This window comes from Esox lucius, chromosome 18 (genome assembly GCF_011004845.1).
Source record: "Esox lucius isolate fEsoLuc1 chromosome 18, fEsoLuc1.pri, whole genome shotgun sequence".
NCBI classification, from domain to species: Eukaryota; Metazoa; Chordata; class Actinopteri; order Esociformes; family Esocidae; genus Esox; species Esox lucius.
This window is the reverse complement of record NC_047586.1, coordinates 9,895,409-9,921,865: the sequence shown is the minus strand read 5'-3', so window position 1 is coordinate 9,921,865 and position 26,457 is coordinate 9,895,409. Positions and strand designations below refer to the sequence as shown.

The following is a 26,457-nucleotide window of genomic DNA, read 5'->3' as shown; positions in this document are numbered from 1 at the left end:
CTATTTCGTGAAGTGCAATTTGGGCTCATATGGTCATGCTTTATTGCCAGCCGGTTTAGGAGTATTGAAGATGAAGACTTGTCCTCTAAATTACATCTTCCCAAACCGTTCTTATTACAGTGCTTGCTCAGCCAGGAAGTTGAATGTGACGAGACAAGGCAAACCCTTGGCCAAAACAAACCCCACCGTACCTGGATGGTCCTGAACAAAATTACACCACCATAATTTACACCATTATAAATTACACCACCATATGCTGCAGCCAGGGTTCAAAACTAGCTGTACTGGCAGACTGGCAAACATAATTTTCCCACTATGTTTATGCAAGATTTCTGGGACATAACTTTCATAAATATGCTAAGCCGTTAATCACATTAGGGATCTAGATAATTATTACCTCAATGTGGTTTAATTCAAAAAGGCAACCCCATGCTTCAGGGTTTTTATCGCCATTATTTTGCATCGGTTTAGCTACGTTGGATTTTGCTCATTGATTTCATAGCTGATAATGATGATCCTGCTTAGGCTACTTACATGGTCCAATGAGTAAAAATATCTAAAAATTACAAATACATTTGACCAGTATGTTATGGTGCTGTAGAGGAGTCTCAAAATGGTATAGTTGAACTCATTTCATTAATAAATAATAGAATATAGATGGATGTTTACTTAACAGTAAAACGGTCACCACCTATCTTTAAATTGATATGAAACAGCAATCTAGAAAAATAGAGGGCAAATTATAGACAAATTATAATTAGAAGTCTCAGATAGATCCTTGAAATGTTTGAAGGATAGAGAATTGTGTTTTTTGTGTGATTTATTGTTTTGATTGTCCAAGAGCACCACCTTCTGGCCCAAAAGGCTTTGTCACATAATGCAACGTGTTTTCTACAACCGTCAATATCGCGGGGCTGCAGCTGGATGCTCATGTCTATGCTCACAACCATGAGCACCGGTCGAGACATTTATTCTGAAATATCGTGACCCGGAAGTGCTTGTTTTTAGTGTTTACCAGGCGCTGTTTTGAAAAGTGCCTTTTACGTTTCTGACATTATTTAGTAAATGTTTGTTTTAATTGATAAATCATGGCAATGTCAATGGAAACCCAGCTCCAGAGCATATTTGAAGATGTAGTGGTATGTGACTTCTGTATCAGCCAACTAACTCGGTCAGATAACGTTAGCCAGTTACTGTACGGTTAGCTAGTTAGCTATCTTTTGTTAGCAGCGACGTTAACGCTACCTAGTTACCGTCCCCACTTACTATGGCCCAACGACTTTGTGTCAAAATTATAAAACACACCCAGCCCAAACTGTTTTTGTATTGTTCAAATAATGATGCATGTCAATAAGAATGGCAAAACCGCTAGTTTGCAACAAGATGTTCTGTAAAGTGAGGCAAACATGCAATGGCTAACGTGTTAGCCAGTGACAGCCAGGATCACAATAGATTAGAATGGATTCAACTTTATTGTATTTAAACAGAACAAGTACAGTACAACGAAATGCAGTTAGCATTTAACCAGAAGTGCAAATAGAGGAGGGCAGAACATTTACAAGTATTAAGTATATGTGGGTTACCAGTGGGGTGTGTAGATGTGCAATGATGGCAAATAGAGGAGGGCAGAACATCTACAAGTATTAAGTGTCTATTACCAGTGGAATGTGTAGATGAGCAATACTAAATGTGCAATAAGGCAAACAGAGGAGGGCAGCCATTTTACAAGTATTAGGTATAATACTGGAATAATAGTTGTTTGGGTGCAAAGTTTCAAAATGGCATTCAAGATGTGCAAATGAAGGAGTGATGTATTAAAGTAGCATGTGCACCCAGGATGCAGAGAGAGCAGAAATGAGGTCCTGAGGTAGACATGTGTGTAGCAACTGTAAAAATGCAGGTAGACACCTTCGACAACTGAAAATGTCCATTATCAGGCATAGCAAGGCAGTGTCAGAGTAGTACAAGGGAGTACTGCAACAAGGTCCCAGAGAGGTGTGTGTGGGGGGGGGGGTGATATGCTAAGTGTTGGGTCACAGAGTTCAGCAGGGTTACAGTAGATAGAAGAAACTGTTCCTGAGCCTGCTGGTGTGGGACTGAAGAGACATGTACTGCCTGCCTGATGGAAGGAGGGCAAACAGTTGGTGGCATGGGTGTGAAGGGTCCTTGATGATGTGGTGTGCCCTGTGAAGACACTGCTTCCACTGGAGGTCTGCGATGGCAGGAAGCTGGGCACCAGTGATGTGCTGGGTGGTTTTCATCACCCGTTGTAGGGCCTTCCGGTCAGCTATGGAGCAGTTTGTCAGAATGCTCTCGATTGTGCAGTGGTAGAAGTTCACAAGGATCTTGGTGCACAGCCGGGCTTTCTTCAGCCACCTCAAAAAGTACAGGAGCTGCTGCACCTTTTTGACCTGGGCTGAGGTGTTGAGGGTCCAGGACAGGTCCTCGGAGATGTCGACACCCAGGAGTTTGAAGCTGGACACACTCCACCTCAGTACCATCGATGAGTATCATCAGTAACCCACCAGTGTGGGTTATACTGGGCCGAGGAAGAGATTGGTGCCCATATACTAATTTAACCTTGTTGTTAGCGATCGTATTGAGTGAAAATTCTTAAGCATAAACTTGTTGTCTTTACATTTAATATTTATCTTTATTTTTCTAGAAAACCGAAGTTATTGAGGAAGCCTTTGCGGGGTAAGACAACTCGAGCGTAATTGTTTTGTGAAGACACAGCTAGGCTAGAAATGCATTGTATCTAGTGTGTAAAGGAAGAATTGTTGCAGTGCTTGTGTGGTTCTGTTTATATATCTGTCTTTACTGCCCTGTCCTCCTCCTCAGCATGTTTATGGACACGCCTGAGGATGAGAGAACAAAACTGATCAGTTGTCTCGGCGCCTTTCGTCAGTATTGGAGCACGCTCCCCCCGGTGAGAAAGCGGGCCAGACGTGACACGTGCCGCCTTGAATGTTCAAACCTTGTCGGCGTCGTGCGCTTTTATTTCTGCCACGCCTCCATTTGTGTCAGTAAGTTCGCTTTCCGTTTTCCAGGACTCTCATGATCTTTGCGTGCAGTGGATCGTCCGGTTCATTCATGGCCAGCACAGCCCCAAACGGATCTCGTTCCTCTACGACTGTCTTGCCATGGCTGTGGAAACCAGCCTGTTACCTCCCAAGTAAGGAGAGGTTTTGCCCCGGGGGGGAACCGGCGTCGTGTGTTTGTGGACAGGAGAAACAACTGGAATGTCTTTGCAGGATGGTGTGCCAGGCCCTGATCAGTTCAGATAACCTGGAGTGGGAGCGGACACAGTTATGGGCCCTGACCTTCCGACTCATCCGGAAAATCATCGGTGGCGTGGATTACAAGGTGAGATCTCAGTCCGTGTGACCAGACACGGTAAGATCATTGAAGCTGTGTGACGCAATGTGGCCTACATAGTTAATTATGCATGTATTAAGGTTACTATTTCTTATTGGAATTACGTGACTGAACTCTGTGCTTTGTGCCCCTTGCAGGGAGTTAGAGATCTTCTGAAGGCTCTGCTGGATAAAATTCAGACGATCCCCAACACTGTTAGCTCAGCGGTTGTCCAGCAGCTGCTAGCCGCACGAGAGGTAACGCTTCCAGCCATGAGTATTAGCAGGGGAGTCTCTGGATTTCAGGTTCAGGTAACCTGCTCATATGTGTTGATCTCCTGACAGGTGGTGGAGTACATCCTGGACAGGAACGCCTGCCTCCTGCCTGCCTACTTTGCCATTACAGAGATCAGGAAACTCTATCCTGAGGGGACGTTGTCCCATTGGGTATGTTCATAACCAGGCTACATTTATTTCATTTGTGTACACTGGCAAGTAGGGTTAGACCTTGTCAATGTGATGTCTGTTCATCTTTCACATCAGACCATGTAAATGTCATGTCTCTCACTTAAAATTCACCGTTCACGTTTCTCTGTCTCCTTCTAGCTCCTGGGCAGTCTCATTTCAGACTTTGTTGACAGCTTTCGTCCCACTGCGAGAATTAACTCCATCTGTGGTAAGCCTATCACCTACACCCAACCTGTTTAGTACTGAGCAGCTTCGACATAAATACATCCATGTGTTTTTTACTGGTCACATGATTGAACCATAGGGAGATGCAGCCTCCTTCCAGTGGTCAACAACTCTGGAGCGATCTGCAACTCCTGGAAGTTGGACCCCACCACGTTACGCTTCCCCCTCAGAGGCATGCTGCCCTTTGATAAGGTACTACTGCCACTGTACCCGTCACCAGCTTTAAGGTCATTTCAGCATGCGGTATGAAGCCTGCGGGTCAAAGCTTTGGTCAAGCTGTGTGCGTGTTTCTCCACCAGGACCTGTTTGAGCCACAGACAGGGCTGCTGCGCTACGTCCTGGAGCAGCCCTACTCTCGAGACATGGTCTGCAACATGTTAGGTCTCAACAAGCAGGTACCGCTCCTCTCCTGCCCTGTGAGCTATCCCCTCCCTCCCTCGTCCTCTTTCCTTACTGTTATATGCACCCCTGGATCATGTGAGGTGTCCCTCTTGTACAGTATAGAGTCCTATATAAAGTGCATCTGTGTGGCTGTATTACCCAGATTTAGGCAGACAACGATGGTTGGCATTGCTCTGATTCTGTTAAGCCAGTCGTCAGTCTACTCTGTGCCTCTTCAGCCCCGCTTGGCAACACAGATCGTCCATGATTCAGTTTCTGTCTGGCCCCACCGTTGGCCCAGGGACACAACAACCACACGCAGTGCTGTCAAGGAATACGCCAGTTAATGTGCCCCTTCACTTGATGTGTCTCCGGGACAATTCAGACAATACTGACTGACAGGGGAACTTGGAGCTGGCCTCCTAGTCACCGTTTTGTCTTTTCTTTTTTCTTCCTTTTATTTTTGTTCTGTCCTGTCTTGCCCTGCCCATCCTCCAATGCTCTAGACCTTGAACATTGCTCAGGTATGTTCACAATCTTCCTGTTGTATTGTGACTAACCAGATACTGGACGCAGCTTCCTAGCCACGCTTATCACCCCGAAAAAGTACTACGAACAGAAAAAAATAAAGCAAAACATAGGGCTTGAAATTACCTAAGAGACAAATGTCTGAGAAAATAGCTAACGTTACAATGACAGAGCATCACATTTGCATGATGTGCACGGGTTTAATACCCTTGTTGGCTGCCAAGTGTGGACAGCAAACATCACTTCTCATTGGAGGGTATGATGCTGTGTCTTTTGCTGCCTGTCAGGATCTCTCTCCAATCTTTAGTTAACAAACATACCGTTGTATTTACCAAAGATAAGTGTCTTGGAATTAAAAAATTCTGTCTCGCGTACATGCCAAGATTCTGAATACTAATACTGTAACATGTGATTGGCACAACCCCCTTCACTTCTATTGACTATTCTAATTGGCTGCTCTACTTGAATTTGGAATGTCACCTATTGACATAGACTCAACAGAAACACACTCTTAAACTGCCTGTGCACTGTGGCAGATCTAGAGTTGATTGACTCCCATAGAGACTCCTTTTACGATCACCCCTGCCCCTTTAGATTCCCATTATTAGGTAGACAGTTACAGGTTTGGTGAATTTGTATAGCGGTTTTTGCATTGAACAGCACTGTAAAGACTGTTGTGAGATGTCAAGTAACGTATTTTAGTCAAATGTGAACCAATAGAATCACTTGCGAGGGTGACATACTTACTCACCTTACGGTGGTGTGTTAACATTATTAAATACACTAGTTCCTCTCCCGTTACATTGTAAAATGTAATAGCCTATAGACAGTATTGGAGAATGACACACCTTTTTACATTGACAATTTGAAACATGCAGCAACAATACCAAATCCGCAAAGACTACTGCAAATGTTCTGTTCGAAACGTAAAGACTAACGTGCCTGAGAATGACATGTTAATTTCAAGCCCTGATCTGCCCGCATGCCTGAATGTAATGTGTAGTCCTATGTGTTTTGAGCTGTGGTTCAGGTTTTTCTTGACGTTTGGACTGCAAGAGTTTCCCATTTGAATGTGGACCCCGAGACAGGCTTTGTGTCTATCATCCAGTGGTGGAGTTAAATGCACTCGGGGGAACGTCTGGAATTGGCCATGCCTTTTTCCCCATAAGAGCATGATCAAACATGTCTTTTGCCATTGAGGTTGCGTTATTGGATTGTGTAGACCCACTGTATCCCTCCACGACAGTGATGGTTGGGTTCAAAAGCATTTGTGAGTCTTCAGCTGACTGGCTAATTACCTGGGTTCTGCCAAACGTCATGGTGAAAACAATGAGTTGAGTTGTTTTCCTAATGAATGTGCTGAGCCTTACTAAAGTAGCCTCATCAAATTCGTTTACATTAATTCAATTCTATTTTAACTCAATCTCTGTCCTGGCAACAAGCCTAATACATATTTTAGGTAACGTTACATGTAAATCCCAAAGCGGATGGCTTCTACTCTTTACATTCCCTAAATGAGGTCGTTGTCCACGCGTCCTCTGACAGGGACGCTATTCTCAGACCAGCCTGAATCCAGTAAAGGAACCCCCATATCAAAAGAGCCTGTGTTGTGCCACTGCGTGGCGGCGTCCTGGAGGTGACCCCACCTCCTCCTCACAGTGTGATGTTGGGGTGAATGGCAGTGTGTCCAGTACCGTCCTGCATGCCACTTCCGAGGGGAGCTGCAGTATATCACCGGAAGAAGCTGCATTTGTGCTGACAGAACCGACAAAGGACTGGGTATTTTTTCAGCTTGCTCTCGCTCTATAAGCTTTGTTTTTTCGGTGAGCCTTTTCACCACGAGGCCATTGTTTCCTCACCCTAAGGCCGACCGTAAAACACGTAAACCGTGCAAATTACTTACCTGTTTAACAGATGTGGGCTTAACAGCTACGTTTAATTGATCACTGAAATGAATTATTTGTAACCAAAAGCAACCAAAGTGTGGATATGGTGCAGCTTCTCTGGGATCAGGGCTTTCTTTGGCAGTGGTGTAATCTTCATGTCATCCTCTCCGGTGCATAAGTGAGTGTGTTCCCTTTGTGTGCCGTGCCAATGACAGTCTGTTGGGAAACCGACCTTTGACACCCCCCGTTTGGGCGACGAGGCTTTGAGTGGCGTTGCTGTGTGACGACGTTTGGAGTTGAGGGCGAGAGGCAATGGAACTTGAATGAGGCAGTCCAATGAGGCTGGTCAAAGGACACATTTTAAATCACTGTTTCTCGGTAGCCACTGTCGGTTGGTCCTACTTGCTTGGGTGAAGTGTCTAAAGAGAATTCCTTGTTTAAAGTGCTGTGCATTCACTGCGTTTCCCGCTGCCCCTTTGACACCCGTCTTGTTGGGTTCCTCACAGCACAAGCAGCGCTGCCCGGTTCTGGAGGACCAGCTGGTGGACTTGGTGGTGTACGCCATGGAGCGCTCGGAGACGGAGGAGCAGTTTGACGACGGCGGCACCAGCCAGCTCCTGTGGCAGCACCTCTCCAGCCAGCTCATCTTCTTCGTCCTCTTTCAGTTCGCCAGCTTCCCACACATGGTGCTCTCCCTTCACCAGAAGGTGGGGTGACCTCATTTGGCCCTTTAGCTTTAACGCGCCCGGCCTTGTCCGTCGTGTCCTGCTGGGGTGGGGGGGGGGGTGGAGTTCGGACAATGTTTCTGTTCCACACTGTCAGTAAGACCTGTTGATGTAGGTCTGTCTCTTTGCCGTGTGCCTCCTCAGCTGGCCGGTCGAGGCCTGATCAAAGGCAGAGATCACCTGATGTGGGTGCTCCTCCAGTTCATCTCCGGCAGCATCCAGAAGAACGCCCTGGCTGACTTCCTCCCCGTCATGAAGCTGTTCGATCTGCTCTACCCGGAGAAAGAGGTAGCCATGGTGTGTGTGTGTGTGTGTGTGTGTGTTCGGGTATAGGTGTTAACATGCTTGCAGAATCCGGATGGGAGATCAGGAGTTGGACCTATACCGTAGCATTGGGAACATGGCCCACCAGACATCCCTGTAGTCAGTGTTTCAGAGGTCAGGTACCGGGCGGCTCCACTCTCAGCCCAGGGGAACCGGTTACGGCGCCGGCCGGCCCATCTCCGTCACCCCTGACTTACTGCCGGGGCAAAACAGCCATTAGCGTTAATTCATCTGTGTAGTAAAGCTTCACTAACACAGTCATTTCTGGGTTATTGTCATTGATTAGAGGCGTTGTGGTGCGTGTGTGTGTGTGTCTACAGTGCATCCCGGTGCCAGATATCAGCAAGCCCCAGTCGACCCACGCCTTTGCCATGACGTGCATCTGGATCCACCTGAACCGCAAGGCCCAGAACGACAACTCCAAGCTGCAGATCCCCATCCCCCACTCCCTGAAACTACACCACGAGTAAGAGTCCCTGTCTTTACAGGCCCTAATCAGTCTCGTAGGCCCTTGTTCAAAGGGTCAGAGGTCACCGCAGTGCGGCGGCTCGCGCACATCCGCGATCTGATCGACATGCCTCCTGTACCCCCCCCCCCAACCCCCCGTGACATCATTCATCATGTTCGCGCCGTGTCTTCAGGTTCCTCCAGCAGAGCCTGAGGAACAAGTCCCTGGGGATGACGGACTATAAGATCGCCCTGCTGTGCAACGCTTACTCCACCAACTCCGAGTGCTTCACCCTGCCCATGGGCGTCCTGGTGGAGACCATCTACGGCAACGGCAGCATGCGCATCACCCTGCCCGGCACCAACTGCACGGCGTCTGGCTCCGTCACGCCGTTACCCATGAACCTGCTGGACTCCCTCACCGTCCACGCCAAGATGAGGTGGGCGGTGCTTCCGTTGGGGATGGATTACTAATAGTAATATTAGTAGTAGTACTTCATATTGTATTAATAGTACTGCTTCATGTTGGTGGTCTGAATGTACCGTCCCTGGTTTACAGGAAGGTCGAAAGGAAGATTTCAGGTTGTTTTGTGTGATGTTTTTGATTAGTTACATAACCTCCCCTGCAGTAATAAAGTACATAAAAGGCTTTATTGTGGATGGTCTGTAATAGTTATTTAAGGACATGCGATTTGGCATCTTTAAAATGCAGTAGGCCTTAGAGGTGACGTTTATTTACACATAACATTTAAACGTTGTCATAATTTCCCCTTGCTCTGTTTAGAATAGCCTAGTAGGAAAGACATTCAAGAAATGGCTCTACTTAATCACAAAGAAAGACAATGCGAGCGTTGAAGCGTGACGTCTGTTATCTTTCCCCCTGCTGTTAGGACAGTGGGTGATAATCATTTCAAACTGCATTCATCCTCTGCAACCAGGCCGGATGGCAATTAAAGTTATTGAAATTGAAAAAGCTGTATACAATTTCAAAGCTAATAATTTATCGTACATTCAGCCCTTCTTTGCAAATATTTACCCTTGCATGTCCAGTGTTCTGACTTTGGGCACCAGCCTGATGAAATCTGCCTTCTCTCTCCAGCCTGATCCATAGCATCGCCACGCGAGTCATCAAGCTGGCCCACGCCAAGTCCAGCATTGCCCTGGCCCCAGCCCTCGTGGAGACCTACAGCCGACTCCTGGTCTACATGGAGATAGAGTCCCTGGGCATCAAAGGATTCATCAGTAAGTCTTGGGCCGTGTTCACAGAGGCCACAGTCGTGTTTTGTACACCACTAACACGACCCTAACCACTCCCTGGTCGCATATGGTCAGCCAGAACTGCGTTTGAAAAACCCACGGGCCGGGCACGAGGTTGTAACGCCGCAGTGTTTTGTCCCATCAGGTCAGCTGCTGCCAAACGTGTTCAAGTCTCACGCCTGGGGCATTCTTCACACTCTGCTGGAGATGTTCAGCTACCGCATGCATCACATCCAGCCCCACTACCGCGTCCAGCTTCTCAGCCACCTGCACTCCCTGGCCGCCGTGCCCCAGACCAACCAGAACCAGCTGCACCTCTGGTCAGTAACCACAGGGTCAGACACTCCCTCCTCCGTTTGGCGTTGGGGGAGCTTTCTAGGCCGCGGGGTATGTCATGTTTCTGCCTCTGAGGTCAGTACGGCCCGGGTTAAGGTCTTTGAGCACCTGCGTTGGTGGGCGAGGCTTATTACGTTATTGCTGTCGGATACTTCAGAGCGAGACTGATTTAGCACGGGCACATTATGTTAAAATGAGCCTCGCTGTGAGATGCTATTGAGCAGAAGTAATTCAATCTTTGCCAATTCAATACGAGCTCTCCCTAGGAACCCAGAAGTGGGTCAGCACTTGGCGAAGGGGAACTTCTGCGTAACCTGTCGCTTTTTCTAATATAGCCTTTTTTGGTCTGTCTGGTTCTGTTTCTCAGTGTGGAAAGCACGGCTCTGAGGTTGATCACAGCTTTGGGGAGTTCAGAGGTTCAGCCTCAGTTCACCCGCTTCCTCAGTGACCCGAAAACTGTGCTGTCGGCTGAATCTGAGGAACTCAACCGTGCCCTCATCCTCACCCTGGCCAGGGCCACCCACGTCACAGGTCAGCCCCGGTCTAGCCTTTATCCACCGACCAGCTGAACAGTGGAGACTCATCATATCAAAGTCTTCTATTTATCAAATGCAGCGAATAACATTCTGAACGATGAAATTCTTGTGACATGGCACACGACATCTATGCAGTAAGCATAAAGGAATATACCAAGTAAAAATATACAGAACAATGTTAACTAGCAGTCATTCCAAAGAGTGTAGAATGGGGGTGTGTATGGAAAATATGGATAGAAATATTTAATATGATATATATGTGTGTAATATGCCTATGAATGGTACAGTAAAATATGCTAATGTACCTAGAAAGTCATCAGAGCATATGAAATGTTCATGTGATCAGTATAATTATTGATCAGTGTGGCTGGTTGTCAGTTTAGCGTTAATAAAAGTGTTCTCCGTCCCAGATTTCTTTACAGGTTCTGACTCCATCCAGGGCACGTGGTGCAAAGACATCCTGCAGACTATTATGAACTTCACTCCTCACAACTGGGCCTCCCACACGCTCAGCTGCTTCCCTGCTCCTCTGCAGGTACGGGGGGAAAATTCACTGACTGGTTTTTAGGTCTACACTGGTTGAATTATTGACTCAAGGAATCCCGTTTCATCACCACAGCAGTGCCTCACAACCCAGAGGCTATGTAAATGTTCCTACTACAGAGACGGTACCCATTCATGTTTCTTCTGATGACTGACAACAAGTCCCGGTGGAACTTATTCGTTTCTGTCTTGTTTCGCAGCGGGAAGGTAAATAAACCATGCTTGTTTGCCACCCCCAGGCGTTCTTCAAACAGAACAACGTTCCCCAGGAGAGCCGCTTCAACCTGAAGAAGAACGTGGAGGAGGAGTACAGGAAGTGGAAGAGCATGACCAACGAGAATGACATCATCACCCACTTCTCCATGCAGGGCTCACCGCCTCTCTTCCTCTGTCTGCTGTGGAAGATGCTCCTGGAGACGGACCACATCAACCAGATCGGCTTCAGGTACACCACAAAGTATTCACTTCTATTCTATTTTACACATTCACACACTTGTTCAGCAACCTGAAATGTGCGTATGTTTGCATAGTATGAAGAAATTCAGAACAAATAATGTTTTACCATGCAGGCTCATAGACTTTTTGTGCTTGTTATCCTATTGGCCTTTGCTCATATCCAATATATGTTCATTATTTTAATACAGTGGTGTGAACTAGAATACGTCCAGTAAGATGAACACTTTGGCTGGGTGTGAATGAGATCACTTCTGATTGGCTGAGCTGGTGAGTGTTAGGGGCGTGGAGGAGGGGTCATGACCTCGCTGTTGTACAGCTGTTCCCTCTCCAGGCAAAGGACAGTTGTTTAGATGAAACACACACACACACAGACAATCAAATGTGTGTTATAAAGCCCTTTTCTAAATCAGCCGTTGCCACAAAGTGATTTACAGACGCCCAGATTAAAAGTCTGAAGAGCAAGAAGTAAGATTTTGAAAGCACTGTGGCTAGGAAATGTAAACATCAGTTGGTTTTTAAAATCCTTGCTGTCTACTGCAGTATGTCAAGTTAAAGAAAATAACCTTCTTGATATATATATATATATACATTGATGCCAAAAACAAAAGTACACCCCCAGGCTTCAATAGCTGCTGCTGCTCCCTTTGGCTGAAATAACTTGATGTAGCCATTCCATGTAACTGTCCGTCCGTATCTTACCAGAGCATGTGAGCAGAGTTGAGATGTCAGAAATCACTCTGGACATGTTGTTCTGCAACGCTCCACGACTTTCCTGAACACTGCCATAAAACCCACTCCAATCATAATGTCCACCTGAAGTCATAACTTAAACGAGACCCGTCAGTTTGGTGACTGTGTGTGTTCACCATTTGCTTCTTAAATATTGAAACTTAACCGTGTATGAGCTGAATGCTGTGAAAAACAATGTGAAAACATGGCGGCATCATTTCATAATATCAAAGGCTATGCATTTTTAAATGTAATTTAATAGGTTAGGGTTTATTATTAATCTTTTCTTCAAAGTTTATACATAGCCTATAAAGAAAATGTTAAGCATTTGCTACACCCTCTAGACTGGCAGACCTCTAAGCCTTTAGACATTTTGTAACTAGGCTGTTATAAAACACAAATTGTACTTGTTTAGAATTAAATAGAAATTACTTATAAAAGCCAAGATTTTGTCTTTATAGTACTGCCTGTACTGGGTGTAGTTCTTACAGTCTGTGGGCTGGGATGTAGTCGCTACATTATTATTTCATTATTTACGACATAGCACCCAGAATTGTGCTTATGTTCCCGTATTCTTTCTGCATATTATTGGTAAGGTCTGCAAGCGGAGTCAGCCTCTATACCAGAGAGAGATCCTGTAACAATCATCTATAGCAGTCATGTTTTCGATCAGTCCTGCTAAAAAGAAAACTAGACAGCTTCTCTTTTTCATAGCATACAACTGTAATGTAACAGAGGCAGTGGCAAATTCCCTGCTCTTGGCTGTGTAGAAAACCAGGAAAAGAAATATGTGGTGTTAAGTAATACCAATAGCGTTTATGTACCATTGATTTGTATTCATTCTTAGAGAACATTTTGACTTTGGCTTTACATTTTCCCTAATTATACAATTAAAATATATAGATGACTGCTTTCAAATTTCTTTCATGCCTCCCCAGAAGCACTCTGGCATCCCCCTGGTTGGGGGGGGGTGCAACTGGATTAAAAAACCTGATTATTTCCATTCATCTGAGGTCTTGGTGCTTCTGTGTGGTCTCAGGATAGCTGCATTTAGAGAGGAATCCAATTGTCATCATTTCTTTTGATTAGTTGGTGAATTCATTACTGCTGAAGTGAAGACCGACTTGGGAAATGCAGCTTTTTGCTTAATCTTACAACTTTAAATAATAATGAGGAGGGGAAAAGCATGAACAGAATAGGCAGGGAACAGAAATTAAATCCTTTTCATTTTGCACACGGTCCTTTCATCACTTCAGTGGGCTTCTCGTCTTGTGTTGCCAGACCTTGGGTAACAACACAACGTCTGGTAACCATTTCATGGATATTGAAAACATTTTCGCATTTAACGTCACCAGTACCACATCCATTTGATGTAGCTTAAGTGTGAAAGTAGATTAATTTTCTTGTCGATGTGTAGCGCCTGTGTTGGCCAAAGTCCCAATTGTTTATAGGTCTTATCATTTAAGTAGGCTACTTAATCCCTATTAGTTTAGGATGATCTTCACTCGCTGAGTAGCCTTATTATATATTTGTCATATCATTTTTGTCATGTATTAACATTTCTGTGCTATTGACTGAAATAGTATGAGTCATAATCCCCATAAAGCATTGCGGTACAAGTTGAACAGCGATTCTGTGTTATTACTACATTAATATCTTCCTTTAGGGATTTTTACATGCACTTCAAATAAGGTCTGTGTTTTGTCCTGGCTTCCACCACATCAGCATGTTTCTCCTGCATACCCAGTTCACACATTAACTTAAGTCAAATAATATCAAATAAATGTATGTTATTAGAGTTGTGAACCTAACTCTGTAACAGTTTCTGTGCTACAACTGTAAAAAAAATATATATATATTTTATTTATTCTGCAGAATGTATTATTAGATGTCTGTTATGTTATCTGGCTACAATTTGATTATTGTTTAAAGTGTGATTTCATAATTGTTTTCTCACAAGGTATTGTTTAAAGACCCTCCAAAAATGAACGTATTTTACTCTGACATCCTTGGGTAGTTGGAGGTAGAGTCTGGAAGACCATCAAAGGATCTTAATGTTTTCCAAGAAACGATAGATTGTGGTCTAAGTGAATGTGTTGTTGCACCTGTAAGTGTAATCGGATGGGGAGTCTGATAGTCCAGGATTATGAGGAAAAACATCAAGCTACACAACGTTTATTCAACGTCCATTCAACGTTTATTCAATGTCTATTCAGATCCAGGGTATGATTGTGTTAATGTGTGGGTCCTGAGACATTGGATAAAACCCACCGAAATGATCTGCCATGACTATGAGCCCAGGTAAGAATGAAGGGAACTCGTTAGATTTCATGACTAGAGCCCTCCGGCAGTAACGATTGCATCCCTCCACCTACCCTGTTGTCTTTTTTTATATGTTTTTCTGGAGCCGTTTTAAAGGGTCTTCTGAAGCAGAAGCAGTGATGGAGGACTGGCAGCCATTATTGCTGGTGCCGGTTCCCTGTCATAGTGTGTTACTCAACACAGCCTCACAGCCAGTCCCCCTGGAGCTGTGATGAGGACTGCCGTTCCACAGAGGCTATGTGCTATCTGATTGCTCCACAGGCCAGGAGACGGAGAGGGTTGGAGAGCACTGCTCGTCCGCTTACTGCCAGGCCAAAAGGCTGAGATCTGCGAACGGAGCTGTTTACATGAACTACCGGAGAGATTTTCTGGAAAAAGTTTGTTAGAAATGCTTCTGTAATTAGTCCCTTCCAGGTGTTTTTTCCTCTTTCGCCCTTAAGTTTTCTCCAACCCTCTAAACTTCGAGTTTGAGTTTAAGGAATGAATATTGCATTTCCTATTGTAAACGTGCATGACCTCTTAATGTTAATACCTAGCAGAGAGTGATGACTTTCGATCATTGTGTCAGGCGCCTCACATCGCTATTAGAAATCTGATTTACCGTCGCTGAAACCCACGAGAATATTTTAACAGGGTGAGTAAGTGCTTTGAATGGGAACATGCTCTTGCTCATGCAGTCACTTGCTGTCTGGTAATGACTGGCTAGCAGAGCTTGTGACTGTAAAACTGCTCTCCTCCTGTCCTTTAAATAGCTGGATCCTGGATAATTAGGAAATTGGGACGGTTGTGACGAGCCAAGTGGGGTGGTGGAAAGACTACCCAAGGGGGCCCCACCGCTGGGAAGAGGAAGGGGCTGCTGTTGGCCCCAGGCCTGGAGCTCCGTGTCTGGATGCTGATGAGGGGAACACACTGACTCATTAGAGGCAGATGGTGTCAGAAAGCTGTTTGCTGGTGGTTATTTGTGTTGTGAAGGGTGCTGGTGTTTGGGATAACAGCTTGGCCTTAAATCAGAATGTAATCACATAATTGACAGATGGTCTTTTGAATTTCCAGGAACGCTTACTCAGCGATGACGACCCACGGCACTGAATGAGCCATGTTACTGCGCGTTGTGTACATTTGACTGAGCGCGTGTGTGTGTGTGTGTGTGTGTGTGTGTTTGTGTGTGTGTGTGTGTGTGTGTGTGTGTGTGTGTGTGTGTGTGTGTGTTTGTCGTCCTGAGTGCGTGTTTGTCTGGATGTTTTTTTTGTTCATGCGTGTGTTGTAGAGTGTGTGTACTCCAGCTCCCCTGACCAGACCAACTGTCCCGTCTTGTCCCAGGGTTCTGGAGAGGATCGGAGCACGAGCCCTGGTGGCGCACGTCAGGACTTTCGCGGACTTTCTGGTCTATGAGTTTTCCACGTCAGCCGGTGGCCAGCAACTCAACAAGTGCATTGAGATCCTCAACGACATGGTGTGGAAATACAACATAGTTACCCTGGACAGACTCATCCTGTGTCTGGTGAGGACGAGACACTACAGACTGGACCTATGGTCTTGTCTTGTGGTTTACATTTAACTATTTGAAAGCTTAAATTCCTTTACGTAGTAGACTAATTACAATATAACTCCGGCCTGGTTCAACGGCTGTGTGTGTTTAGTTACTGAACCCCGTTGCTCTTTCTACCTCCCCTGTTCAGGCCATGAGAAGTCACGAGGGAAACGAGGCCCAGGTCTGCTACTTCATCATCCAGCTCCTCCTCCTCAAGCCAAACGACTTCCGCAACCGCGTGTCCGACTTCGTCAAGGAGAACGCCCCCGAGCACTGGCTGCAGAGCGACTGGCACACCAAGCACATGACCTACCACAAGGTACGCCACAGCGCACAAACCCGGAGGGACGACTGTCTGCCTTCGGCTGGCAGCCCTGGCGTGAAAAGAGCAGTGCTGCCTGAGAGTCTGAAAGAACCAGCGGGCACAAAGACGAGCTCAAGACGATATGAACCTAAATGTCAACGGGAGGCCGCTATTGTCCGGCCTGCTCTTTTACACACTGACATTTAGCTCTGTTTAAATCTGACATTTACATTGCCTTGACGGTGTCCTTTAAGTGAACCTTTAAGGTGATTGACTGTTGTGGTAACTATTGACATGACCGCTCATTGTTGTGTTGATCCCAAAGTGCCATCTTCTGAAAACGTAGGTAAAAAATAAGGTTGTACAGTTGCAACGTCTGATCTTTGTTTAAAAAAATATATATATATATATATATTTGTTTTGTTCTTTCCCTCTGATGACAGAAATACCCTGAAAAGCTCTACTTTGAGGGTCTGGCAGAGCAGGTGAATCCACCAATGCAGCAACAATCCCACTACCTGCCCATCTATTTTGGAAACGTGTGCCTGCGCTTCCTGCCCGTCTTCGACATCGTCATCCACCGCTTCCTGGAGCTGCTGCCTGTTTCCAAATCCCTGGAGACCCTTCTGGACCACCTGGGAGGACTGTACAAGTTCCATGGTGAGGGGGTCACGAGAGGACCATAGGGGTGATTGTGCTCTGTTGCTTTGATTGTATACACGGCTTGATCTATTCCCTCAGAGAATGCACTGAGTTAGGAGTACTGGGGAATTTCACCAATTTGTTCTTATGTGGGGCTTTGGGGTGATTTTAGATAAAGGGTAGGATTTCCGATTTTTTTAAATTTCATCCTGTATGTTTTCAACTATTTGTGATACAGTGGTATTTAGTTTGTGTGGAAGGCCCTGGTCATCACAGGAACTTCCAGCAGACTTTGCCACGATCAATTTCAAGATATGCCCTCTTCTTATCATGCTGTTCGCTCAAGCAGGTAGTCTAGACCGTAATCATTCTGCGCCAGAGGGAACGCATTCTCCCTCCTTCTATGTTCACTGTGATCACAGGTGCCCAAGCAGCCGCAAAGAGTAGCTAGAGCGAGACGAGGAAAGTCAACCCTATTTGGTTACTAAAACCTGGGCAATGTAGGCCAACTGAATCGCCCTCCACTGGGCCCATGGACTAGAATCCCTGGTCTTACAGCGCCATAAAGAAATATTCTGCGTTTTACTTGGAATTGTATTGTGGTGATGTGCTTAGCGACTTACAGAGTTAACAGACTTGTATTTCTGCATGTGCCCCTCAGACCGTCCGGTGACCTACTTGTACAACACACTCCACTACTACGAACGCCACCTGCGTGACCGCACCAACTTAAAGAGGAAGCTGGTGCACGCCATCATGAGCTCTCTGAAAGACAACCGCACGCCGGGCTGGTGCCTGAGCGAGACGTACCTCAAGTGTGGCATGAACCCGCGTGAAGACAACATCTGGATCCCGGATGACACCTACTACTGCAAGCTCATCGGACGACTCGTCGACAATATCCTTTGTTTGAGCTGTCACGCGGGCCTTAAAAACAAGCCTGTTCTAATCGTCATTGGTCCGTGGTATTGTATTTGCCTGGGCTTCAGATGACATGCACAACGCTGTGGTGTAGAGTTCACAGCAGGCCTCAGGCTCAGTAACGTCCTTGACCCAACGACCCACCGATGGCTGGCAAGTCCCCCGGCCCCTTCCCCAACTGCGACTGGAGATTTAACGAGTTCCCCAACCCAGCCGCCCATGCCCTCCACGTCACCTGTGTAGAGCTGATGGCCCTGGCAGTGCCCGGCAAGGACGTGGGCAACGCCCTGCTTAGTGTCGTTCTCAAGAGGTCAGCATGGGGTCAAGGGTAATGGGTGTAATGGTAAAAAAAAAAAAAATAGGTGGATAAACTCTGATTTGCCGGTTGCAGTACAAAAAAAGGTTACGCTCCCTGTACTTTTAATGCAATTTTCAACAACAAGTAGGCAAACTACACATACATTTGTTTAAGCCTCACTACAATGCTGGTCATAAGTCAAATGGGGTGCTGTAATCAGCTACTGAAAGGGGACAAATAGTCTCTACGCTAATTAGACAAAAACATTCTTATAGACTGATGGCACAGCCTCTTGATACTTGCATAAATTCACCATCATTAGTTGGGCTTGTGAAGGGATAGTCCCGATTTTAAAGCTTCGACTTTCTTTGTTTTTGGGTAGTTGTGGTTTTATAATTAACTACAAAAGTGTTAGTTAGCTACACCTCTTCAGTGTAGTGGATTTGATTATTTTAGCCACATACATTGCTGAATAATATCGAGCACACAGCCATGCAATCTCCATAGACTAACATGGACAGTAGAATGGCCTGTATTGAAGAGCTCAGTGACTTTCATCCTGGCACTGTCGTAGATACCATATTTTCCACAAGTCAGTTTGTCACATTTCTGCCCTGTTTGAGCTGCCCCGGTCAACTCTAAGTGCTGTTATTGTAAAAAGAATGGCTAGGAGCAACAATAGCTTCACTGTGAAGTGGTAGGCCACCCAAGCTCACGGAACGAGGCCGCTGAAGCGTGTCGCATGTAAAACTCGTCTGAAGGTTACAGCTGTCACTACTGAGTTTCAAGCTGCCCCTGGAAGCAACATCAGCCCAAGAACTGTTAGCCAGGAACTTTTTGGATGGGGTTTCCATGGCGGACCGGTGACACAAAGCTAAAGGTTACCATACGCAATGCCAAGCATCATCTGGAGTGGTGTTAAACTCACCACCACTGGACTCTGGAGCAGCGGAAATGTGTTCTCTAGATTGATAAATCACGCTTCACTATCTTACTGACAAGTCTGGGTGTGGCAAATGCCAGGAGAACGCTACCTGTTTGAATGAATGATGCCAACTGTTAAGATTGGTGCTAGAGTAATAATGTTTTGTGGCTGTTTCATGGTTTAGGCTAGGCCTCTTAGTTCCAGCAACGGGAAATATGAACACTACAGCATACATGGGCATTCCAGATGATTCTGTGTTCCCAATTTTGTGGCAACAGTTTGGGGAAAGCCCTCTTCTGTTTCAGCATGACAATGCCCCCATGCACAAGTTGAGGTCCATACAAAAATTTTTTTTTGATCGGAGCGGAAGAACGTTACTGGCCTGGAAAGAGCCCTGGCCTCAACCCATGTGGCACCTTTGGGATGAATGGGAACGCCGACTCCAAGCTAGGCCAAATCCCCTCAAAATATCCTTATCTTTATTTAGCCAACGTTATTTAAGGTCACCTTGTCATACAGATATTTACACAGTTATCAAAACGCAGAGGTGGTGTGAGCCTGCACAAAAACACAGACCTGGATCTAAAAATCCTTTATGGTAGAGACAAGTGGTGTAATTCCACCAAGAGCTGCTTTTCAAGTTTTGCCATTAGGTTTTATGGGGATTATGACTCATGCTACTTCAGTTAACGTTGCTACGTCTGTCGCTATGGATACTCTGGTACAGACATAGCCAATCGGGTCTGGCTGCAGCAGATCCTTTGTCATAACACAGACGGCACATAACGTCTCAGATGGTTAAATAATGCCAAATAGTGGAGTGTAACTGAGACAAACAGCTTGGGTGGAGCAATTGGAATACAATGCTAGTTGGTACTAGCCACCTTGTCTGAACTTAGTGAACTAGCTAACTAACCGTAGCTAGTGTATAATAATATGTATTTATGTATTTTTCATTGTTTTTAAGTGTTGGTGTGTTTAAATGCCACTCTGTTTATTGTGTGGCTTCTAATATTGCCATAGACTTTCAATCATAGCCATGGACCGCTAGTTAGGAGCGGCGCACTACATACGGAATATGCCATGTTGAGGCTCTGTTTTCATAATGTTATGATGTGTTGATCGGAACCACTGTTGTTGTGTGACTTCCAACAGTCAACCCCTGGTTCCTCGGGAGAACATCACCGCCTGGATGAACGCAATCGGCCTGGTGATAACCGCCCTGCCTGTAAGACTCATCTCTGTCCTCATATCTCCTGTGGAAAAACAAGAGCCGTAAACGGGTGGCCTCTGATATGGCTCAGGGAAATGATGGGCAGCGTCCTTAACATCCACGAGAGGACTGTCCGAGAAGTGAGCGTAACTGTGTGTGTGTTTTCCTCTAGGAGCCCTACTGGGTGGTCCTGCACGACCGTATTGTGAATGTACTGGGCAGCCCGTGCCTCACCTCCGAGACGGACTGGGTCGGATACCCCTTCGCCCTGCTGGACTTCACCTCCTGCCACCAGTCCTACTCAGAGATGTACTGCAGCTACGTCCTGGCCCTGGCCCACGCGGTCTGGCACCACTCCAGCATCGGACAGCTCTCCCTTATCCCCAAGTAAGGCCCGCCACCAGCCCTCAGATTACCTGTCCTGGTCCAAAAGCCCTCCTCAGCCCCGTCTACCTGGTCCTGGCTCCGAACCCTCCCGAACCGGAGTAGACCGGACCAGGGAGGGAATCCGACTGGGCGAAAGAGTACATAAGTGAAATGTAGCCATAGACCTCTAGTTAGGAGCTTTTCTTTACACGGTGGCATGACAAAGAAGGTTTCTCACAGGTCATGGGCCATAGGAACCCATGGGGCACTGCCGAGCACTAACCCAGGAAACAAATGTCCCCTCGCAGCATGCAGCCCGTTTGATATGCAAGTGCCCTTACCACTGGACCGAACCGTCACGCCATTTCTGCCTCTGGAACCAGGTTCATAACAGAACAGCAGTCTGCATGACAGGCAGGCTGCAGCTGTCCCCAGACTGTCATCATCGGTGGGGGTCCTCCGCCGGCACCATGCTGTTCTGACAGCTACGCCCGGCTGGCAGTTCCACGGGCAGCCAAGTGACTACGCCTCCCGCCGACACTTCTGGGGCGCGCTCGCGGCCCTTTCACTGTAACGCACCACAACGACCCGAGTAAACCAACCAGGGAGTCAGCAGTGAGTCGACAGCAGTGGTATGAAGCCAGACGGGACGTCAAACGAGGCACCAAACCGTGCCGGCCAGCCCCTTGGTTTCCCCCCGGGCGCGCTTACGCCTTCGTCCCAGGCTGCCTCTCTACTTTGTGTCGGTCTACCAGTAGTCTAACGTCCCCCTCTCCCCCCTAGGTTCCTGTCTGAGGTGTTAAAGCCCATCGTGAAGACGGAGTTCCAGCTCCTTTATGTCTACCACCTGGTGGGGCCTTTCCTGCAGCGCTTCCAACAGGAGAGGACCCGCTGCATGCTGGAGGTACTGGGGCCACACCTGTCAATATGCGCGGTGGTAATGGTTGGGTCTGCTCATTTCATGGCAATGTTGTCGCTGTTACTGTAGGGCGGGGCAGCTTCTGGGCAGGCGCCTTTGCTCTCTCCTTTATTATCTATAATGAGATGTGTACAAGCCCTTATGTTCACTTGCTAGCAAAAGGCATGACTTAGAAATATTGGCTCAATTTAAATCAAATGGCCATTCAGAGGATTGTGGGCATTGCAGAGAAAAGACTAACCCGAACGGTTCGGTCATGACAGTCGACGCACAGGAAGTGGACAACAGGCCGTGATTAATTCCCGTGTCAGGAAGTGGGTTTACGTCACACTCTTGTCAATGAATCTTTGCTTGCTCACATGTAAGTGTTGACCTTTCCACTCTGATAAAACGCCGAATCCAGCAGCCCCCTGTCTTGGGATGCGTAAATGGACAATGATATTGTTAGTTTTGGAAGGGTACGACCATCACTATGGGTGAATCATCTACAAACACAGCAGATATTCATAACTGAATGCGATCATGTCAGTATGGGGAAAAAGGCTAAATGTGTTTGGCCTACAGACCCGGCTATATATCCACTTATTACGTACTGGATACCTTTGCATCCAGAATATCCAGAACTTTTCATAGAAAGGTTGCTACAAGGTGTCAGGAATGTTCCACAGCAAGTCTATGCAGACACAATGGCATCGTGCAGCTGTAGCAGATTGGACAGTCTATTCCATCTTGTGGGGACCAACAGGCCCCTGAAGTAAACAGCTTACTCTGATGTTCCTGGAACCATTCTGAGACTGTACACGCCTTATTACATAGCACATTATACTGCTGGAAGCATCTTTATGACCAAGGGTGAACTGTAGCCATAAAGGGAGACACAGGGTCAGTAAAAGGTTCAAATACACAACGCTGTGGTGTTCAGACTTTGCTCACTTGCTATCAAGGGACCTAACGTGTACCAGGAAATCATTCCCCACACCACCACCACCTTGTGCTGTCATCCACAAGTTGTTTTTCAGCTACGGGACGGATGACTACATTTGTTTGTCGCACCGTTCTCGTCTTTTTTCCTGAGGTAATGGAATGTCTGCCTTTTTCTAGTACGCCCCCGTCTGCTCACTGTAGATAGCCATGTTTGTGGAAAGGGTTGTGATGCCTAATGAAGGCATCTGCTTTTCATGCTTTTCCGAAAATGTTTAGTAGGAGAGGGTACTTTATTTATGATGGATGTCAGGAGAAATCTGACCTCTATGAAACAGAAATTGATGGCCCTCCATTTAGCCCAAAAAAAGTAACCCTCCACTATCCCCTGAATCATAATTAAAACATTAAATGGAAATGCCTTTCTGTTTGCTCTCAGTTCTAGGACAGATCCTTAGTTTCCTCACAAATTATTGGCACCTTAGATAAATATGAATAAAAATGGCCTTGTTGTTTGTCAGCTTGATACATTTCATAAGAATCTAACCTTCACTTGGGTGAAAATACCCATCTACTATTATAGCAGTCATTTAGAAATGTAAATCAACTGGAGCCGTGATGAAGCTGTGTGGAAGATGATGCATGTGTATTTTGCTCCCACACACAGTGAGAAGGAAAATATCTCCAAAGATCACAATTGGGTAATTGGTAACATATTGGGGTCCCAAAGTCTCCGGAACTACAACAAGACTCCAACTTCATGCCATGAAGTTATTTGGAAGGGTTGTCAGAAGAAATTATCTGCTGTCACCAAAACAAAAATGATAGTGCCTGAAATGTATTAAATGTCATTGGAACTCTGATTGGAACCAGGTGCTTTGGTCAGACGGAGCTTTTTGACCACAAATAGGTGTTGGATTTTCGGATCTACCTCTGGGATTGCTGTCCGAAGAAGTACCTACTCACCACTGGGAAGTGTTGTGGTGGAAATGGGATGTTGTGTGTGTTATTTTGTTGTTCTTTTTTTACCAGTGGTCCTGAGAACCTGGTTTGGAGACGTCGACATGGGCACTGTCAAGTACCATAAGATTCTCTCTGCTAGGAATGTAAAAACCAGGCTGTTCTAGCTGGGGGATTATCCAAAGCATTCTTTCAGATCCACACAAAAATGTCTGACTGACCACATATTAAAAACATTTGCAATGACAATCCCAGTCCCCTGAGGAAAAAAATCCAAACACATTGAGGACTGAAAATACATATAAACAAGTAATGACGAAACTCGTAAATGGATTGAAATAAACCAAACCTTGAGAGCTCTGCTTTCCATCTGCTCTGACAGGAAGAATGTTAAACAACTGTTGGCCCTAATAATAATTTATTGAAGGCATTAGGGCCTTACAGAAATTACTGTCATCCAAACAATACAGATTAGGAATAATGGGGATTAATGGTGAACACATTATTAGTGAAATATATAATGGGAAATGAATAGACACTAACAATCGATGGGCAAAAAATCAATTCCACTAACGAAGCAATAAATTGGGCGGAGGGAGATGCCTTGTGCATTTTAGCCTTGCCATTTTCTTTTCAATTATAGCTTAGTCAAATCTTCATACTCACCTGGGTTCGGTCCAAAGCCTTGGCCTTATATGTACCGCGTTGAAAGGCAGATAAAAGATGACAACCCTCTTATGAAAGCAAAGCTGTACATGTCCCACCTGTGTTTCTGTGTTGTGAATGGCAGATTGGAGTGGCGTTCTATGAGATGCTCCAGGCTGTAGACCAGCATAGTCAACACCTGTCCTACATGGACCCAATCTGTGACTTCCTCTACCACATCAAGTACATGTTCACTGGGGACAGCGTCAAAGACCAGGTAACGGAAATGCTGTTGGCTTTTAGGTCATGGATGTGTTAGCTCTTCTGTCCTGCATTTGTAGCCTGCTTCTACTCTTCTCCACTGTACTGAAATACATTGGAGACTCTCCTCGAAACGTATCCTCTTGGTGGAGGATTGTTGTCTCTCGCTACCCCAAACCGCTTCATGTCTGGGACTGAGGCTGGCGCTGGGGTCTTTCCTCTCAGAAATAACCAGAACCTCCTCAGTCCCTTGGTGCCGAGCCTAGATTATCTCTACTGTTGTTGACTGTTGCAAGTATTAATAGCCCTTTGTGTGTGTGTGTGTGTGTGTGTGTGTGTGCGCCTGCGCATTTGTGATGATGATGATCTTCAGGTGGAGAAGATCATCATGACTCTGCGTCCAGCCATGAAGTTGCGTCTTCGGTTCATCACCCACAGCAGTAAGACGGAGCCGGCGACCTCCACAGCTGCTTCCACCAGTGCCCCCCAGCCGACCTCTTCAGTGTCCTCTCCTGCCCCTCAGAGCAACCCTGGCTCCTCCAACGTTCCCCTGTCCGTAGCCCAATAACAGCTCTGCGTGCCCTGTGCTCGTGGTCCCACTGTCCCAGGGTTCAGCGGCTGGAGGACTGACATGGGAAAACCGGTCGAGTGTGGCGGTCCGGGTTGCAGACAGACTGTGTGACCCTGAGGGTGTTGTTTAACATGCAACGGCGTGTCCCACTGTGTTCAGCGCCGAGGCGGTCCAGACTAGGGTTAGGCCAGCAACCACGCCGAGACATGAACCGATACACACAAACAGACTTCTTGTTTTGTAACCTTTAGTTTTATAGTGCTTTTTTTTTTTTTTTTTGGAACGTCTTGTTGAGAAGTGTGAAAGGAAGAGATCAGTGTTTTTTCTCTGCAATCGTTGGTCTGCTTGAGTATGTATATAAAAGACAAGGGTTGAATTCTTCTTGTAATAACATGAGACGCTCCATTGCCTTGTGACTCCCCACTTAATCATGAAAGAGGCGATTTATGTTGTATTTTTCACATGAAGTAAAGCAACAATAAAAGGTCTTAGTACTGTGCAGTCTGTTTTTGATAGTTCTTCTGATCCTTTGTGTTATCCTGTACTATGCAGAGGGGTTCTTTACTCTGCCAGCTTATGACCTCTGCCAGATGTCTCTATGTTGTAATAGCGAGATGCACGCACACAAAGGTCAAATGAGGGTCAGCTACTTGATCAAACTCCTGTTTACAGACTGGGGAGGCTTAGGGGTGTTTGGAACTCCATCTCCACATTGTCGGAGTGGACTCCCTCCACAGGGAGATGACAACATGGGAATGGATTTTAATGAAGACTGGCCGTGGTTTGGAGGACCTCCTTTACAAGCCCTTAAGCAGAAGACTTGAAGTCATGAAGTGGATGGAATTGAGTGATTGTAATTGCCTTGTGAATTACCTTGCTCTTTTTAGGTTGTTTTAAATGGTTATGCTATTATCCCCTAATGTTTCAGTGAGGGTCTCACTGCCTGTGTTTTTTTTTCTTCATTCACTAGTTGTGATAAAAAGTCCTTCAGACCTAATTTGTGTTACTATGCAAAGTACATGCCATCCTATCTTTCATAAGTTCCAGTTTAATTTGGCTGCAATAGACTGAATCAAACATGCCTTAATTGTCACTGCCTTCATACTGCCTTTAGTGAAAGTAGCTTCTTTTAATTATACATTGTGCAAGCGGTCTATGAAGATATTACTGAGTTGGAGAGTGAGCTCTGACCAGTGGAGCATCACTGCACTAGCAATCAAGAAATATATGATCTCAGGTTGGCACTCGTGCTAGTCCTGTGCTAACTGGAATGAAGGTCATTTTAGCTAGGAACTCTTCGCTGTATGACAGTTTTTTTTTTCTCCTGTGAAATACGGAGTGTGATTGTGCAGTTTTGATTTATATTCTTGTGCTATTTTCCTTTAAGCCTTTCACCTTCCAATGACAAACTGGAATGAGACTTTGGAAATGTAAATGCAGTGTCTTTACTTAGTCCCTTCA

The 26,457-nt window shown here is 45.9% G+C and overlaps 1 protein-coding gene across 4 annotated transcripts; it reads left to right on the top strand.

Moving 5' to 3' along the window:
* The first annotated feature begins 954 nt into the window (after positions 1 to 954).
* On the top strand, positions 955 to 26,457 carry med23 (mediator complex subunit 23). 4 transcript variants are annotated; one of them, XM_010882949.4, is made up of 30 exons: positions 955 to 1,139; positions 2,666 to 2,697; positions 2,842 to 2,929; positions 3,051 to 3,175; positions 3,255 to 3,366; positions 3,516 to 3,614; positions 3,702 to 3,803; positions 3,963 to 4,032; positions 4,129 to 4,241; positions 4,349 to 4,444; positions 4,937 to 4,954; positions 7,351 to 7,551; positions 7,714 to 7,857; positions 8,214 to 8,359; positions 8,535 to 8,780; positions 9,440 to 9,582; positions 9,743 to 9,917; positions 10,301 to 10,464; positions 10,880 to 11,004; positions 11,252 to 11,457; positions 15,840 to 16,020; positions 16,199 to 16,369; positions 16,798 to 17,014; positions 17,658 to 17,894; positions 18,062 to 18,227; positions 20,296 to 20,368; positions 20,526 to 20,740; positions 21,503 to 21,623; positions 24,310 to 24,441; positions 24,799 to 26,457. In XM_010882949.4, the coding sequence occupies exons 1-30, from the start codon at positions 1,089 to 1,091 to the stop codon at positions 24,991 to 24,993; spliced, it is 4,164 nt and encodes a 1,387-aa protein (XP_010881251.1). In that variant the 5' UTR covers positions 955 to 1,088; the 3' UTR covers positions 24,994 to 26,457. The 4 variants fall into 4 exon arrangements, with proteins under 4 accessions (XP_010881251.1, XP_019911883.1, XP_010881253.1 ...); XM_020056324.2 differs by having other exon boundaries at positions 11,252 to 11,469; XM_010882951.5 differs by lacking the exon at positions 4,937 to 4,954 and having other exon boundaries at positions 11,252 to 11,469.

Coding starts and splice junctions, on each gene's coding strand:
- med23 (XM_020056324.2), top strand. CDS start 1,089: ATGGCAATGTCAATGGAAACCCAGCTCCAGAGCATATTTGAAGATGTA. Junction 3,176..3,254: donor ACCAGCCTGTTACCTCCCAA/GTAAGGAGAGGT, acceptor ATGTCTTTGCAG/GATGGTGTGCCAGGCCCTGA. Junction 17,015..17,657: donor AGGACTGTACAAGTTCCATG/GTGAGGGGGTCA, acceptor TGTGCCCCTCAG/ACCGTCCGGTGACCTACTTG.